General features: G+C 40.2%; 3 protein-coding genes across 3 annotated transcripts; 2 read left to right on the top strand and 1 right to left on the bottom strand.

Moving 5' to 3' along the window:
• Positions 1–445: 445 nt before the first annotated feature.
• LOC121996005 (scarecrow-like protein 6) lies at positions 446–2934 on the top strand. Its single transcript, XM_042549807.1, has one exon. The coding sequence runs from the start codon at positions 815–817 to the stop codon at positions 2840–2842; it is 2028 nt and encodes a 675-aa protein (XP_042405741.1). The 5' UTR covers positions 446–814; the 3' UTR covers positions 2843–2934.
• A 5672-nt stretch (positions 2935–8606) lies between these two features.
• Positions 8607–12616, top strand: LOC121996007. The gene is made up of 5 exons (XM_042549808.1): positions 8607–8673; positions 9606–9673; positions 9743–11377; positions 11604–11742; positions 11850–12616. The coding sequence occupies exons 2-5, from the start codon at positions 9662–9664 to the stop codon at positions 12527–12529; spliced, it is 2466 nt and encodes an 821-aa protein (XP_042405742.1). The 5' UTR covers positions 8607–8673; positions 9606–9661; the 3' UTR covers positions 12530–12616.
• A 524-nt stretch (positions 12617–13140) lies between these two features.
• LOC121996008 (tetraspanin-18-like) lies at positions 13141–18629 on the bottom strand. The gene is made up of 6 exons (XM_042549809.1): positions 18220–18629; positions 18017–18116; positions 15600–15680; positions 15410–15514; positions 14704–14892; positions 13141–13382 (listed from the first exon to the last, which is right to left on the bottom strand). The coding sequence occupies exons 1-6, from the start codon at positions 18384–18386 to the stop codon at positions 13311–13313; spliced, it is 714 nt and encodes a 237-aa protein (XP_042405743.1). The 5' UTR covers positions 18387–18629; the 3' UTR covers positions 13141–13310.

Raw genomic sequence — 18629 nt, 5'->3', positions numbered from 1 at the left:
AAAAAGATAATCAATTAAATTTGTTAAGAGAATAGAATAGGAAGACCACGATAAAAAGGTGCATCATTTAATAAATACTAAAGTAATATACTTCTTTGGTAAATTTAAAAACTTAAATAAATCTTTTGTTAAATTGCCGCCATTAGTATCCAAACTTCAATATTATTTTTAAATCATTTTCAAATAACAATGTGGTTAGATACTTTGAAAAATGAGATAGGAAATAAGGATGTCAGTGTAAGGGACGTCCTTTGATAAAATAAAACTATAGTGCACCATTTGATAAATTCAAAATTTGGTGTACGTAAATTGCTGAAATTAATATGATTATAGTTAGTTATATAATATTATTTTAAAAAATTATAACCAGACAATTAATGACGGTTTTGATCCATACAGTAGCTGAAATATCGGATAGAGCCGATATATCAAGAGAGCGTTACGATCTATTTCTCACTGTTCTTGATTCGATGCCCATGCCAATTGAATTCGTGGCGCAGAGTTAGATGCAGAGGCAGAGAAGAACAGGGAACTTTCCTGTTCCTTTTGAGCTAGGAAATTGCTGGATTGATCTCAGCGGAGGAGAAAGCAAAGCGTCTGCATCGGCGCACTCAAAAGCGACGCCATGATCTCGCCAAAAGTTAGAAAGATGAAATCTTTTCTTTCCTGCTCCAGCCAGCTCGCGGAATCATGGCAGCGGAGCGTGCTGAGAGAGAGAGAGATCCAGTAGGTGCGTGAAGCTGCGGAGACTGCACTGGGCTATTTGCTGGGAGGTGCGGAATCGGCGGGTTGTAGTGCTGTTAAGGATCATCAGATGAGGGGAGGGACGCCCCTTGCCGTCCCACAAAATGGGGCTTCTTTGCAGGTCTTGGAGGGAGAAGAAGGTCTCCTCTGGTGCGCTACTTCTGCTATGGTTGCTAAGAGGAAGGAGAAAGGAAGGGAGAAGGAAAAGCTGCTGCTTGAGCCGCGTTCGGTGCTGGAAAGCAGGCGGAGCCCTAGCCCGCCGAGTTCCTCCGCCTCGACGCTGTCGTCCTCACTCGTCGTTGGTGGAGGAAGGTCTGCCTCCTCTGACGGATCCGCGATCACCGCCACTCCCTCGGCGGCGGCGGAAGGGGCCTCGAGGGCGGAGAGCACGACAGAGCTTCTGCCAGTACCAGCTTCCCTCGCCGGTGATTTGGAAGGCTTGTTCTGCGAACCGGCCGCCTCAATAGGACAAGACCAAAACTTTCTTGGGTGGATCATCAGCGAGGCTGATGACACCTCCGGCGGCGGTAACTTCGATTCGCTCTGCGTTTTCGAAGGTGCTGACAGTTTTGGTTGCGGGATCCCGAACCCTAATCTTGGCCTTGCTCCTTCAGCCGATATCCTCCCTCTTCTGTTGCCTCCGTTGCCGGCGGAGCTTCATTTGCAAGACGAAAAGCATCTCCTTCCCAATCAGGAGAACCAGGCCCAACCACCACAGCTCTTCCCTTCCTTCTTCCTCCCATTTCATCAGCAGTCGACTACCTACCACCGGGGTCAGCCGTGGAAGCACCTCGCCCCTCCTACACGCAAACGCCCTGCCGTCGATCCCTTCCCTACCTCTCGTGCTCCTGAGCTCCTCTGCCAAAACGTCCCCCATCAAATGGGATTCAGACGACAGCTCGATGCCGCTGGATTCCAGCTTCAACCGCCGTCAGTAAAGCCCAAATTAGCAAGTGGAGACGAGCCGTCCGTGGCAGCTGCGACCCCAGTTCAGCAGCAGCAACGGGCATTGTTCGACCAGCTCTTCGAGGTGGCAGAGTTGATCGTGGCCGGGAACACCTTCAGCGCCCGTGGGATATTGGCGCGGCTCAATCACCAGCTCCCTTCTCCATTGGGGAAACCTCTCTTGCGGTCTGCTTTCTACTTCAAGGAGGCTCTCCACCTCCTCGCCAGCAATTCCCCCCAAGCACCGCCGCCGGTGTCGACACCATTGGATGCGCTGCTCAAGTTCGCCACCTACAAAACCTTCTCCGACGTCTCGCCCATTGCCCAATTCACCAGCCTAACCTGCGTCCAGGCCATCTTGGAGGCACTTGACGGTGCTACCTGCATCCACATCATTGATTTCGACATTGGCATCGGCGTGCAGTGGTCAGCCCTTATGCAGGAGCTAGTTCACCGGTGTTCATCAGCAGTGGCTGCTCCGCCATACCTAAAGATCACTGCTTTTACATCTCCCTGCTCCCATCACCCTCTAGAGCTGCACCTCATTCACCAGAATTTGCTCCAGTTTGCTAGAGGTCTTGGCCTCGTTTTCGAATTCAACATTCTCGACCTTGACCCGTTTGATCCATCAGCGCTCTTAAGAATGCGTCCCACGCCCAATGAGGCAGTCGCCGTGAATCTCCCTGTTGGTTCTTCAATCGACCTGCTTATTCTGGATCTCCTACGCTTTGTGAAGCAGCTTTCCCCAAAGATTTTGGTCTCTGTTGATTATGGATACGATCGCATCGACCTACCTTACGGGCACAATATTCTCAGCTCAATTCGGTCATGCATACTTCTCCTCGATTCAATCGATGCAGCGGGTACCAATCCAGACGCCGCCAACAAGATCGAACGTTTCTTAGTCCGGCCAAGGATTCAAAATGCTGTTTTCCGACACCTTCATTTGTCGAACAAGAAGGCAGTTTCATGGAGGCATCTCTTTAGTTCTGCTGGATTCGTGCCTGTGCAGTTCAGCAACATCACAGAGACACAAGCAGAATGCCTTCTGAAGAGGGTGCTGGTTCAGGGATTCTCCGTCGACCGGAGCCAAACTTCCCTTTCCCTCTGCTGGAAGCGCGGGGAGCTTGCATCAGTATCAGCATGGAAGTGACGAGCTCTTTGCTTCCTTTATTGATCGTAATCGGTATCGAAATATGTTTTAAGGTGTAAATTGTTGTAGTAAGAGCTTCCCATCGTAGCTGAGATTTGTGTTCTAGAAATCAACCCGAATCCAAATCCGTAAAATGAAATGGACGACGACGAGGGCTGACGTGGAGGGCTCACGACGGACTCGCGAAGGCGGTCGGCCAAACCTCTGACCTCCTCCCTCTATAAATACTGTACCCACCCTCCTCCCCCCAAACCCTAACTTGATGCGATCCTCCTCTACCTTCGCCTCCGAAGCCCCAAATTCGCCTCCTCCTCTTCCCACTCGATACGACCACCTCAATTGCTACCTCTGAAGCGAGATCGGTCGGATCTCAGCTTCTCGAAGCGGTCTGAAGATCTGAAGCGCCCACCGATGCCTCCGAGATCGGATCTGTTTTCACCGCTCGGCTAGAGCCCGATTGGCGTCGGTCGTCGGATAAGGCTCCGCGGCCTCGCGGTTCTGGCTCTCCTCCAGCAAGAAGGCGCTGCTCGGTTCGTATACTCCCTTTGTGGTGCTTCTCGTGGCAGCTATGTTGCACGGAACGCATATTTCTTGAGGGCCTTCGCGCAAGCGTGAGTAGTGCTTATCCTCGATCCCTGAGCTTCGATTTCAGAAATTTCTTAGATGTTTTATTCAGTAGGGTTTACGATTTGCTCTCCATCTTTCCCTGATGTTGCGTCCCGAATTGTGATAAGGGTAACTAGAATTTGGTTCTAGTTGTGAGGATCGTGTAGCGAAATATTCAAATCATTTGTTGTTATAATTCCCTAGTATTCCCTGAGAATTCTTGTTTCCTATTTGGTAAATTTTAGCTATGAGATTGCGGCAGAATGTGCTGATGATGATGACGACGCCAAGGACACACAAAAATGAGTTGAGGAAAGATGTTCTTGATGAGCTTAAAATGCACGACTCAGTAATGCAGGTACTATCTAAAACATTTTTTTTTCCTACCTTCTATCAGATTGAGTTATCTACTTTTTCCCCATTCTGATATACACTGTCAGTTGACAGAGATGAAATTGTATTGTTACATTAAAGGAGAACAAAATAACCCTACATATAAACTTAGATTACTACAAACATACTAACTCAAAGGTTTTGAAATTTTGATGATGCAAATCCTTTGGGTGAAGTAGATAACAATTTCAAAAGAATTTTTTATTGTTTCATTCTGATTTTCAAAATAGACGATTTGATCTTCAAAATAGACGGATTATTTTACTACTTGATCATGTTTGGCGATAACATGGTGGGTTACCTAAAACTTTAACCGTGTACTTAAAACAATATTTGGATCATAATATTCACTAATTACTCTAATTGGGTTATCCGGTTTACTTTCTTTGTTTTGGTACCTCAACTATGTTGTGCATAAAACATAGTTCTATGCCAAATTAGGTTAATCTTGATTAGATAGTCGAATGATGATTATTAATGAGATATGAATTAAGTGTTGGTTTAGGGTGCACAGTCACAGGTCTTAGGTACCAAACCATGCCTTTGTTGTGTGTTAAAAATGCCATGGGGTCATGTCTGACCAATATTTATACCTCCTCATTAATACTAAAATATATTTTATAAGTTTCTATATTTTGTTTGTTTTAGTATACATGATACAAGGATTATATTTTGACTTATTTGCAAAATCTGATTCTACATTATCCTAGTGTTGAAAATTGTGTAGATGCTAAGAAGTGTCATTAAGTGTAGAAATGCTTACATATGAAAATGAAGGCAACAAATACCTCTATTGTATAAAACCATATTTTTATTAGGAGGATCGAAGAGAAAATATGGGGGCTTTACCTAGGAGAATTGAGAAGAAAATCCTAACCTCAGGATAAATGCATCTTTGATTCCAAGTGAAAAAGTATGAAAATGGTAATGTTTCCGTAAGGAGAACATTTACACCAAATTTATATGACTATGAGAGCCTTTCTCAATGACTAAGTACTCCATGGGGAACTAATCTATATAGTCTCATTATTATTATCATCAAGCCATGTTTCTTTCTACTATTTGGGCTCTACTGCGTGGATCTTATCCACAAACTCTTACTAAGGTTCCTAACCCTCATAATGTTGGAATCAGAGTACAGACAAAAATGTTTAATATGCCATAAAGTTTAGGTGGCATCCAAATCCAATAACTTTTAGAAATGTGACCGTTGGATTAAAACAACTGATTTAAAATCTAAAACTGGATAAGTGATCACTATTGTACTCATTCCTATCACTTTGACAAGCGCACATACTTTTTGATGGGTACACTTTTACATCTGTGAATTGTCTTTCCAGCTTATTCACCGTGCTTTGTTGTAGAGAGCAAAAAATAGTCTCTTATGGTTGTACCAGCCGTTGGCTAGCACATGATGGTGTTGCGACCATAAGATTTGGGGGTCAAATCCCGGCTAGTAGCCGGGTGCTTGTCCTTCTCCATGTGCTATCAACTATCTAAGGCTGGTAGTCATCCGTGATTTATCTCTTTCTTTTTGGGACAGGATGGCGAAGGTGCTGGGTATGCAAATTGCCTGTTGCCACCATGAAATAAGTCAAAATTAGATTGATAAACTAGTAGAGCACATCATATTGGAAGAAAGATGATGAATTCTGGTGCATGCTAGCTTTTCACAGGCTCTAACCCTGCAACATGCATTACTAGTGATGGTTTGTTAAACTATCTTTAGCAGATTGATTAAATTATGCTCATTTTAAATTTTCATTGGAGGTATTGCAACAATTTTTATCTATCATACAGTTCACATTGGCAATTAAATTTCCAGGTTTTATTAGCTGGACAGGCGATGACAGTTCAAAATTCCCTTTTCTTCCTTTGGAACTTGCTATGAGTTTGTTTATTAGTTGAATGTTTAGATCTTACCGTCGATACACTTGTTTTTTTTTTTTTTTTGAAGTAAAATAAAATTCCCATTGTTCATCAAAATATGGGAAATGACGATATAAAGATCATAAATTATTGTATGGTCGGATAGTTACTGTGAATAATATATTGGTTAGGTTTAGACTTGCTCCTCTTTTGAATATGTATCTTAGTACTTATTTACATTATTGATGGTACACCACATAATTATCTGGGTATCTGTGTATATGAAGCCATCTGAGAGAACCAGTTATGCAGAATTAGGGAATTGATCCCTCCAAACTCTAAAGAGATAATTCCATTGGAGGGGGGAGGGCTTTATGCATTCTTGGGTAAAGAGCTCCAACATATCTGAAAACTGAAGGAATGGTCATCCGTACAAGAAGTGGATGACACTTGTTCCTCCACAAGTTTTTAGGTATTTGGATACCTACAGGCAATCATCAATTGTTTTTTAATTTCGTCCATAATTTAACACTAGATTATTGTTGGTCCAAACCCGTACCAGATAAACTTATTTGTAATGCTTACTTTTGCGTTTCTCTTTTCTATTGTCTAGGAATATGCCACGCAAATAGAAGATTTGCTTGATAATATGAGGGAGCGTTTGGTTAGAAATAGGAGTGGAGAATAGGAATGGGAATCATTGATTGTCTTGTTAATGTTTGGATTATAGGAATAGGAATGCAAATAAGGGAATGAATCTTTGAAATTGAGTAATAACTCATTCTCGTATCTCCTCTTGATGAGCCATTATCCTATTTTCATCAATCAAAATATTCCTTATTCCAAAAGTAGACTTAACCTAAAACTAAAATTTTCTCCTTAATATTAAATATCAAAATTTATTTATTTATTTTTCTTTATACTTCTCTCTCCTTATTCTCTCATCATATTTTCTCTCTCATCATTTTATCACACATTTCTCTCTCTTATCACATCTTTTTCTCATTAAACTTCTCTCTCCTCAATTTCTTCCATTGACTCTCTTCCATGCTTTTTTTCTAATCCATCTTTCTCTCTCATCAGTCTTTCTCTCATCACATTCCCTTTTTTCTGATTACACTTTCTCTCTCTTCAATCTCTCTTGTCACACTCCTTCGTTTTTTCCTCAACATACTTTCTCTCTTATCATACTTTCTCCCTCATCATACTTTCTCTCTCCTCAATCTCTCCCATCACACTCAATATTCTCTTTTTTTCATTACACTTTCTCTCTCATCATATTTTATCTCTCACCATACTTTCTCTCTCATCACATTCTCTTTCCTCATTTTTTCTCATTACATTTTCTCTCTCTTCATCCTCTCTCATCGTACTTTCTCTCATATCATATTTTCTCTCTCATCTTCTCTCATCATGCTCTCTCCTATCACACTCTCTTTTTGTCATTTTCTCTTATCACACTTTCTCTCTCTTCATTCTTTCTCATCACACTTTCTCTCTCATCATTCTCTTTCATTCATCTTTCTCTCACATCTAATTTTTTCTCTTATTTTTTTAAGGGTAAAAAAGGAAATTTTGATTTATTCCGATAGAAAATATGCAACTAACCAAATATTACTTTTAAGAGTGATATCAATGCTCATACCCATTTCCATTTCACAATACAATGATTCCCATTCTGATTCCTATTCCTAGGAAAGAATCAAACGCCCCTGAGTGTTTCATTGACTGGTGGAGAGCTATAAATAATAGAAAAGCTTTACATCCAAGCTTTTGCTACAATTGAAGTTGAGTTATGTAATTCCCAGTCTATTATTGCCCAACTGGTGGTAGTTCTGTTCACCAAAATGCTTGATAAGGAAACTCAACTGGTTATATTTTCTGATTTTGACTTGACATGCACTGGGCTTGATTCCTGTGACATGAAATCCTAACTGCATCCAAAGTTGTTCAGATTGACACTCTGATTCTTTGGCGAAGATCACGATCAATTGCGAGGAACTCTTGGACATACTTTCAGAGCAGTATGCAGAGTATGAGCTGTGCTTTGAAAACTTGCTTTCAACGGACGAAGGTTACTTTTTTATGCAAATTAGTTAAGAGTTGATTAGAAATAACAAATGTTTCTTCAGTGGGGATATGCTGTCGCAAACTAATACTCGCACCATCTTGTTGCTCAGCTGAAACATTTGATCATGGAAGCCTATGTAAAGGAATTGTGAACCTCTCTGATTTTGAAAAAAAAAAAGGAGAGTAAATTCTATCTTGAAGACATCAAAAGGACTGGTGGTGCGATTGATCCAACAATATGATGCAAATATTTTTTCCGTGATAAAGGAAAACTTTGATGCTGATTTCATTATGCTGTACCTTGGTGAGATAAAGAAGCAAAGGGAGGCTGTAGGGGAAGATTAAAACCCATGGAAAGGTTTACCAGGTGTTCTCTACACTGCATCTGGCTGTTCTGCTACCAGCATTTCTCAATTTATTCCGGTGGTTGTCCATAGGCATTGCTCGTATAATTCACATGATAGGCGGTTGATTGTAGTTCCGTTATCCTGTACATTTGGAATAAAAAACGTGCAAAATCACTCATTTCAGTTTTGGGTGTTTTTAGCCAAGAAGGTGAGAGAATACACGCAGGAAGAAATGTGTGTCCCGCTTGGCAAGCTAGAAACTGAACCATTACCATTCCAAGATTCATCCGTATCGGTGAATCATCATCCCCAGTGCATTAAACACGCTCATAGATAGATATATTGCTATAGTTTGCCAATCATGTCAGAACTCGGCGTCGATAATTGATGGGTGCCATTTAAGATGTGAGATTGAGATTCTTTGCCGCGGGCAAGGTGCAGTTGCAGGTGCAGTAGCCATCGGATAAAACCACGGGCTGCAGGTCACACACCACTCTCTGCTCGCCTCCCGTGATATTAGACACCAGAAGTTGGACCATCATAAAGGTAATAAAAACTTGGCTTCACCTTTTTTTTCTAAGCGGTCCAAGACAAAACAAAGAGTCGGTGATCAACCACAACTTGATAAACTTCAATGACTATATTCAACTATTTTCTGCTGGGATATCTCCATTTGACTGAGAGAAGAACTATTTTTTCCTTGTTATCTTTTCGGTGCTGTGAATGGCAAGCTCGATGACTCCAAAAATTAACGAATGATTCCTGATTTCTTATCTTATTGCCAGAGGATGGCGATACGTAGCTACCCTCACCCGTCTCAATCCGCGCCCAGCGGATAATAAAGCCAGATCATTTCCCTTCCTTTCGCCGTCCTTCTCCCCCACCCTCGCTGTCTCTCTCGCCCACTTCACGTGCGGCGGTTGAGTGCGAGTAGAAGGCGCTTCCGCCGGAGGTTTTACTTTTTAGCGTGCGGCGAAAGCGAGAAGAAGGGGGGGATATGGTCGGCGGCGGCCGTTTGTTCTTGGATCTGGATTCTTTTGTGCGGCGCTCGGTGCGTGCTTTTTAGATTTTCGGACGCGGATGCCGATGGTTGGAGCACCGGAGATCGCAGTCCGCAGGGGAATGCAGCGTTCCGTGGTGGGTGATTTCGGCTTTCGGTTTTTGTGTTTCCGATTTAACATGTTGATGATCGTTGAGCTCGGTGACTCCACTGGAAGTGTTCTTGATTCTCCTGGAGTCTATTGGCGGTTCTCCGCCTTTGATCGCAGCTTTTTCACTGAGAAATTCCAGTAGCTTTGTATTGTTTCAGATAGCTTTAAAGTATTATTTCTTTTTGTTTCTTCTCTTTGCATGTGATTTCTTTCTTCCTCATCCTTTTTCTTTCATATTGTCTCATCCTTCTTAGGGATGATAATTCCGGTTAACTGGGATCTGGACACAAGCTTTTGCCATTAATGTCGGACATTCATTTCTTGCAGCTGCTAGAGGCTATTCCAATACCATAAAGAGGTCGATACATCCTGTTGTGGAGGATATGGGGAAACAAGTAAGCACTTACATTTATGTGAAGATAGTTACTCTTTTTTTTTCCGGTCTAATTTGCATCTAAACACAGATAACAAATGAACAAAGGAGTAGTTGTCCCGATGAAATATCTGGCAGAACTCCGATGAAGATGCTAATATCACAGGAAATGTGTGGTGGCACAGAGTCTACAAAGAAGCCACCAAGTGTTATTGCGAGATTAATGGGTCTTGATTCTATACCAGTGCAGAAATGGGAGACAAGCAAGGAGAAAGTAAGAAACAATAGCTATCTTAGCAATGGTTTGGCCGATGAGCTACATCAATGCAAACACAACCACAAGGAGTATTTTGATGTATATGAAGTAGAACAACCGACGAAGGATATTTGGATCGATGAGCAATCTGTGCGGAAGGCAAGATTAGTTGAGAATTCACATAAGATAAGAACAGTCCTTGTTCGGGAGAAGTTTCTTGAAGCTAAACGCTTGGCTACTGATGGCAAGTTTCTTGATTCTCAGGAGTTCCAAGATGCAGTTAAAGTTCTAAACTCAAACAGAGATTTGTTTATTAAATTCCTGGAAGAATCCAACTCAGTGTTCACAAAACAACCCTTGAAGCCACAGAGCCTCTCTCTGCCTTCTCAGACAACTCCTATAACTGTGCTGAAACCTTCCAATACCATGGACAGTAAAGGAAACCAGTCCATGGGAAAACAGCTTTTATCTGATTCTGATGCAAATATAGGAAAGGTAAGTAAGCGTTATTGGGGCACTGGTTTCTGTGAGCCAAAGCATGATGCCTTATCTCAACGAACAAGAATAGTCATCCTAAAGCCCAGCAATTTACATACATTGCAAGGCACACATAACTCTAGTCGAGATCTGATCGCTGCTGATGAATTGGTAAGTTCAAGAAAAGAACTCGAGGAGGTAAGTGAGGAGGAGGAAGAAAGCGTATTTAGCATCAGAAAAGATGAAGCTTTGTCTATGTCAGTATTATCAACTGGATACATTGGTGATGAGAGCTCATTCAATAGGTCAGATTGTGTGTATTTGGAAGATGAGGTTGGCAGTACAAATGAATATGATGCTGCATCTTCAGCTACAGAGTATTCATGGGATTACATCAATAAAATTAGTAGTCCACTCTCGACATCATCCTTTAATCAAACATCACCTTCTCCTGAATCATCAGTTATTGTAGAAGCCAAGAAAAGGCTTTCAGAAAGGCTATCAGCTTCTGTCGCATCCAATGTTCATCTTCGAGAACTTAGACATTTAAGAACCACAAGCACCTTACGAGAGATGCTTTCCATTCCCGAGTCAACGAAGCAAGGAAGAATTGAGGAGGACCTTACTCATTCTAATAAACCATTTGATGCAGAAGATATCCTGAATGCACCCTCAGCATCATTCCCTACATTTGAAGAAACTTCCCAGCAGAATTCGTTGAGATCTTCTTTGGCTCATGGAATTGACGATTTTAATGTTGGGCTCTCTGGGTCTTTAATGGTCGAACCCACTGTTCGAACAGTGGTTCCCAAGTCAAATAACAGGAAGTTATCATTCAAGGACAAGATCTCAAGTTTTTTCTTCTCCGGAAGCAAAAATCCTAGCAGAGACGAGCTTTCTAGAGCTGCCTCAGTCCCTGACGTGATATCATCCTTCAGTGATACTTTTGTATCACCACATGGTAGATCAACTGAAATGTTGATGCTTTCTGAGGTAAGACATTTCTCCTCCATGTTTTATACAAATGTATTTCATTTGGAAAGCCTTTCACTTCTTTGTTCTTAGCTGAAATATATTAAGCTGCCACTTTGTCATATTCCTTATCCTTGATACACCTTGATTACATTCTGGCTCCAATATTCTTTCTTATCTGTAATTTATTAAAGATTTACCAAATCTTTTTATTTTACTCCTGAAATCTGGTGTGCATGATCTGCAGGGTGTTCCCAAAGAAAAATCCAGAAAGTTAACTGACTTCCAGGATAAATCTGGCCATAATTCAGCTTCAGAAGACATGCTACTCGATGCAGAGAATAGTTTGTCAGAGTCTTTTGGAGGGACCATTGCTGCACGTCCACGTAAGAATTGCATAACTAGTTATGATTCTAGTGGCGTATAGTGCCTAGTTCTAATTCTAGTCACGCACATACTCTATCGATAACCTGCCAATCTAATTCATCAGCAGTGTGTAGGTCTCCACTAATCAAATCCGTTCGCTCCTCCTACTTGGACTTGGCATCAACAAAACCTTCCAATCCTTTTATGGTTTTCACCAAGGCAGATGAAGAGTATGAGCAGTTTGCATTCCTCCAGAAACTGCTATCTTCTTCCGGAATGAACAGCATTAACCAAATGCTGTACCGCGGGTGGTATTCACTCGACAGCCCTTTGAATCCATCTCTACTGCACGAGTCCCTTCACATGGAAGACAGGAAAGAGAAATCCCAGATGATACTCTCGAGCCGGAGGCTGTTGTTCGACTCCATAAACACAGCATTGTTAGACATCTGCCAGTCTGCATTGCTCGCCGCATATCCATGGACCCAAAGGCCAGTTCACAAACCCAGAGAAGAACACCATGACGGTGATGCCGCAATGGCAGAGCAAGTCTGGGCGATCGTTAGAAAAGGGTCGAATGGCGACAAGTGGATATCAAAGGAGCCCTGTTATAATAGCAATATGTTGACAAAAGGCGACTACTGTTATAATAGCAATATGATAGATAGATTGGTGAAGGAAGAGGTCGCAGGGAGTCAAGGAGATGCAGCAAGGTGGCTGGAGGTGTGTGAATTCAGCAAGGAGATTGGTGGGAAGGTGTTGGAGGAGTTGGTCGAAGAATTACTTTCTGAATTATCCCATAGTTGAAGGTTGTCATCATCCGGTCCTGTAATATGTCTGTATTATCAGATAATTGGTGCTAATCCATTAATGAGAACTATGTTTTTTGCATTATGATATCTTTGGATGGGAACCTTATTAGAGCCATTAAATAAAGAGAGATTCTCTGACGAACTTGTGGTAGTTAACATTTCAGGGGAAGGAAGAGGACAAGGAGGTGGAAACAAAGCTCGGCGTAGCAACTGGTATTAGCTAAGATCTGGCATGAGTCAGTGTATTGTATTTCGTTGCAGGATCAACAGTTCACGTTTTTTTGATTTGGAAGCATGCGGAAAATATATAGAGGTACAGCTGCTGCTGCTATGCAATTTTAAATGTGTTTTTTTTAATATAAATTGAACTATTTCTTTAATGTTCTCATGTCTAGAATTATACCAAACTTCTTCTCGCCTACATTGATCCCCCATCAACCTAATAGCGTAGTAGGAAGATGCTTGAAATGTATGTGCTCCCATAGAAAGAATTTGCCTTCAATTCAGCAAGAAGGGACGGGACAAATGCCAGAGCAGCAACAATAAACACTGAGAAAACACATGGGGCAAGCAATCTCAAAGCACGGGCAAATTGGCACGGACATGGACATCATAAAAAGGAGATATAAGCAGCATGATACCCGCAGAGCTCCACATGGACACGAGTCCAGGACAATGACAATAAATATGATACAAGCGACTACACATCTTTTTTACCTGCCAAACATGTTCTACAATATCAGCTTCAGTTCCGAATCTACTGCTTACAGGATATGTCACCATCTTCCTTTTCCTGTATCCATCTTAAATGCAGGGTTTTGTGAGAATTCACTTTGGTTGAGCCCATACTGCGACAAAGTATAATAAGATTCAATGCGATGTACGAATCATGTAACAAGAAAGAAATGCAAATGAAGACGTCAAAATTGAGCACCATTGGAGAAAGCCAGAGAGTTGTGTGTATTGTGGCAAAAGGAAGGAACATGTAGGTTTCATAATCTATAAAATACCAGAACATTTTATTTGTGAGAAGTCTAGCAACTGTTCCTGACAAAATATTCAAAATATGCATATGAACCAAAATATTTGTATTCATAGTTGCAAGCACGAGTTATTTTTCCTTGAAAAGAATCGATATTCCGCACTGATCAAGTCCATTAAAAGATTTTTCAAGAGTGGAGATGATGTTGTCTCCAATGATCCAAAAAGTTTAGGTTTTAACTTGTTGGATGATCCATCTTGCTCTTGTAGATGTGAACCACACTAAATTACTTGATATGTGCATAGGAAGTTAGTCAACTTCAATAAAACATACAATTTTTCTCTAGTCTATAGGGAAAAAAAACAAAGTGTCTACTTCCATTAAATCAAGCATCTAACGGATAGGTTAGTTATGCTCAAATTGGTGGAGAAAATGATATTGATGTGTCCTTTCCTTTTCTTCAAAAGACTATCTATTGGCGATTTAATTATGTATGCCAGTGTGACAATTGGCCATTGACCAAATCATTCATGTTGCCTATCATGGAGATAGAATTCCATATTTTACTTCTCTTCGCCTTCATAACCTTGTAGTTTTTTTTTTTCACTATCATGGCACCAACATGATTGATACCAGGCATTGGCTTAAAATAACCATTGCTTCCATAGTAAACAATACCCTGATTCATTCCCAAACATACACTGATGGAGTATTCATCTCTTAAAGAATTAGTCTGATTGTTACTCAAATTGCCTTACTGGTTCCATCATATCGAGTGATGGACTTCAGCTAGTTCCAAGCTCTAATCTATTGGTGCAACCCAAACCCCTTATGCATCTACAATTACAATCATTCAGAGTAGGATCCATGAATTATGTTGAAATCAAGATTGCTCTCTTGGAGATAAAACATCTTAGCATCTCAGATATAATGGACCTTCTATAACTATGATATCATTAAAACCCAACCAGTATATTAATATACCAATCCTTAGCACTCATATTCGTATAACTCCCTAATGTGGAATGAGCCTACTCTGTTAATTGTTCAACTCATCATATGGAAACAGTTGTTGATTAGCTGAACCACCTAAGGTCGTACACCCTTTCCATAACTCTAGGGTTCATTCATTCAAGCATCATAAATAAAACAAGGATAGAACAATGAAAGCCATGGCACCAAAGTACCTTCTGTCTCATCCTAGAATTCCAATTGTCATAGTAAGATCTCCTGACGTCAATTGAGGTTGAGGGCCCTACCCCTTTTGGATCCAAAAGTGGTTGCCTAATTACAACAAAATCTTCATCACTGTCGTATGTAACCCTTCTATGAGCAGTCGTGGCACGCAATATCAGTGTTAACAGAAGTGAGAGAGCCTGTTCCACAGAAATAAGGATTGTAAAAAAAAAGTGGAAATAACATATACTAGAACACAAGAATGAGCAGTGACAGTTATAATAATTTCACAGAATATGCACTGCAGGGATTACAATTCATATGGAGAAAAAATAATATATTATGCCCAGGTCTGATTTAATTCAAGAAGTGATGAATCTTCTCTAAATGCCTATGGATGTTTTAGCCATTCCATAAATTATGTAGGACCAATAATTAATGATACAATATAAGATAAGCCTTGGCGCAATGATAAGGTTGTTGCCGTGTGACTCAGAGGTCATGGATTCAAGTCTCGGAAACAACCTCTTGTAAAACAAGGTAAGACTGTAATATAGACCCTTCCCCGTGAGCATTGGCGGGGGCTTCGTGCACTGGACTGACCTTTATACAATATAAGATTAGGCGATTATATTGACCAAGTCTCAAGCATGTAGGAAGTACCCGTCACTAATAATTAGAATTACAATATTAAACATCCACCAATTGGATACTTGCCTGAGTAGCAATGACACAAACAGCAACCCATGTGAAAATATCCATGTTATCTTCTATAAACACTCGTAGATGTTTTAGTTCTCCAGTGGAGTCATACGGAAGTTCCTGTCAAATGATAGAATTAGACAACATTGCTAGACATTAACATAAATACATAATACTAACAATCATCTCTAATTCAAATGCTTACCTCTTCCCAGTGCTTATTTAGCATTAGCTGCCCCACTACAGCCACTTCTAGTACAATAAGCATGACGGTTAAGATTGCATGCTGTCATCCATCTAAGCTAAGGAGATAATATGCAACGTAATTTACAAGAATATTATGATATTATTGTGCTCGAATCCTATATCTTCTAGTAAATACACAAAGGCAAGAGTGAGGAAATATGATTATGTTTTCCAACAGCAACAAACCTTGATGAACACTTTGGTACTTGCACTGCTCAGAAAAAAGCCGATGAACCAAGCACTTTAAAATTAAAGATCAATTATTTATGCAGAATATTCACAGCTAACCATTATTTACTTAATATTTAAGCCAAACATCAATCTATTCAAAATTTTATTTTTAGGAATTATCTTACAGTTATCTGATTTATTTCTGATTAACAACATTTTGGTGCTCAGCAATTAGTGCTGTGGTAGTGTCCAGAAGAAAATCTAACAGAACTGTGAAGACTCTCAGTGATACTTAAAACACATTAGTGCTCCTGTGAAACAAAATTGTTGTACTATCTCTAAAACTCCAACAGCATTGAACAAAATTTTATTTTATTGAGGATTTAAGACATTAAAGAAACCCATTGTATGAATCCCTAAAAGGCATAAAAAAAAAGTTAGTCTTTGTTTTGCTCAAGAATAATGATTTGCATGAAGTTCAGGAAGAGAAGGCAAACACTTATGAGGGAAGAGGGGAGCAATTACTCAAGCCAAGCCAACTTGATTATGTTCAAGTTTATTCATTTCTTATCGAGCTTGTTTACTAAAAATGTTATTGAGCTCAACCTGAGCTTGAGCTTTTTAGTAAGCTCAACTAGATAAATTATTGTCCTTATAATGTAGTAAAAAAAAATCTAATAAATGAACCATACATTTTCTCATTTTTAACACTATATACATAAATTTGAAATTACAAAACAATGTAATATTATTCTTTAGATATTTGAATAAAAACATAAACAAATTAAGATTATTATTCAAAATTGTTACGATTTTGTTCATGAATGTTAACAAGCCAGATTCATTAGTATTTAAGCTAGCTTGTTTACTTAATATATTTCCCACTACCAAATGAACAAAATGAACTCTTATCAAGTTGGGTACCAAATTTGTTCATGAACAAGCTATTAATTTACGCCCCTAGAGGGAAGTGCTAGTCACCATCATGGTCCTTGCCTCTATGGTTTTTTGTCATGTCTTCATCGTAATTGCCAACTCACCAACATTGTCATTTCTAGTTGTTTCCTCCCTAAGGGTAAGTTCTTGCACATTGCTCCCTTGTTTGTTGATAAAGAAACTACTTTCTATTCAGCTTGCATTTCATCCTAAGATAAGAATGAACTCTCCATGAGATTCATAGATGTGTTACATTAGTAGTAGTTTGCTTGGTTTTAGCATTATTTATAGTTTCCTTGTTGATTGTGAATTCCTTTTCAATCTTATATATCTAAGAAGTATCACACAATGTCACACCAATTGAATCACTTTTTTGAGACTTGGATAGTTGTAACTCCATTTCTTCACCACATTGATTCATATAGCAAGTACCACTTGAACACGACCATTCAACATAATTAGCCATTTGAAATAGCATATCCTCTACAAGCATATCTTCTATTTTTCACCATACTGCACAACCATACGACATAATTAGCCACCTAGTTTCCACCATGTTAAAATGAACAGGTACAATCTACCTACTCCTTCTCTATTACTTCTCATTATTTGTAACCACCTCTGCTTAATCCACATCTCATTCCCCTCATAATATAGTGTTAGTTTGAGTTGATGGCAAATTGTTCAAGTCACTAACCTTTAGCAGATGGAGAACAATTGTGCCTAATAAAATTTCCTTGAGACTCAGAAAGTAAACAGAATTTATGTGATCACATAAATCCAAGCCCTATAGTTGTGCAAGAAAATAATAATCTGACACACTAAAATTTTCATGTGTTATGAAAGTTATGCTTTGAACCGATGAGGAGCAATTAGCCCTAATACAGCATAAATAAAAGTAGATACCTATATCTAGGTATGGCATAAGTGTTAAAAGGAACTAATAGCAGGATAGGCCACCTTAGCTCCAGAATAAGATGGCGCCAGTAAGTGGTTAACATTTCACAAAATTTGAAATTTCTTCCTACTTTGAGTTCATCAAGAATACCATGGAGGCAGAACCATAACGATACTAGCACAACATGTTTCTGACTAGGTTTGGTTCCTCTGTAAAAAAAAAAAAACATAAAATTCGAAGTAATCAACAATCAATTAACCAGTGCAATAAGTGAGAGCAAAAATAACAATTTTTTTTTATTAAATCGAATCCGGCAATACAATCTGAAAGTTAGAATTACACACGGATATCATGATCAACTTGAAGGATACGAAACAGAGGCAGCATCCATAAACCGTCTCAGCTGCCAGATACCCAATCAACGAAATCAAACATATCAAAATCCCAACACCCATCGAAACGCACACGAACCTGTTCGAAATTATTTTTTTTTTAAAATAACCAACAACAATAATAATAATAAACAAACAGAAGAAACGCGCAAACAACAGAGAAAAGCGCGATTGGAGCTCACCAGGGCGCTGGGAGATCTGGGAGATCGAAACTGAGGTAATCATGGCGACGCCAACGATTGAGCACCCACAGGGAATAGATCAATACGGAGGCGCCGACGAAGGTCTGTAAGAAGTGCAAGAACTTGAGGGCGAAGGCAAGGCAGCTCCGGCAAAGGCTGGGACGCATCTCTTCTCCCTCTCTCTCCTTCAGCTCCCTCCTCCTTATCACAGAGCGGATCGAGAGCCCTAAATGCTCGGGCGAGGTCGCGAAGCGGTCGCTTCGGTTTCTTCGAAGATAAGAGAAGACGAAGGAGACGAAAACTCTGCCGATGATTGGAGAGAGAAGAGGCAAGAAGCAGAGCTGCGGAAAAAAACGTTACGGGAGAGACGGCACTCCATCGGTTACCCGTGTTTGAACTGCAAGAAAAGC

This window comes from Zingiber officinale, chromosome 6A, assembly GCF_018446385.1.
Source record: "Zingiber officinale cultivar Zhangliang chromosome 6A, Zo_v1.1, whole genome shotgun sequence".
Taxonomy (NCBI): domain Eukaryota; kingdom Viridiplantae; phylum Streptophyta; class Magnoliopsida; order Zingiberales; family Zingiberaceae; genus Zingiber; species Zingiber officinale.
Note: the sequence above shows the minus strand (reverse complement) of the source record. Positions and strands in the feature narration are given on the sequence as shown.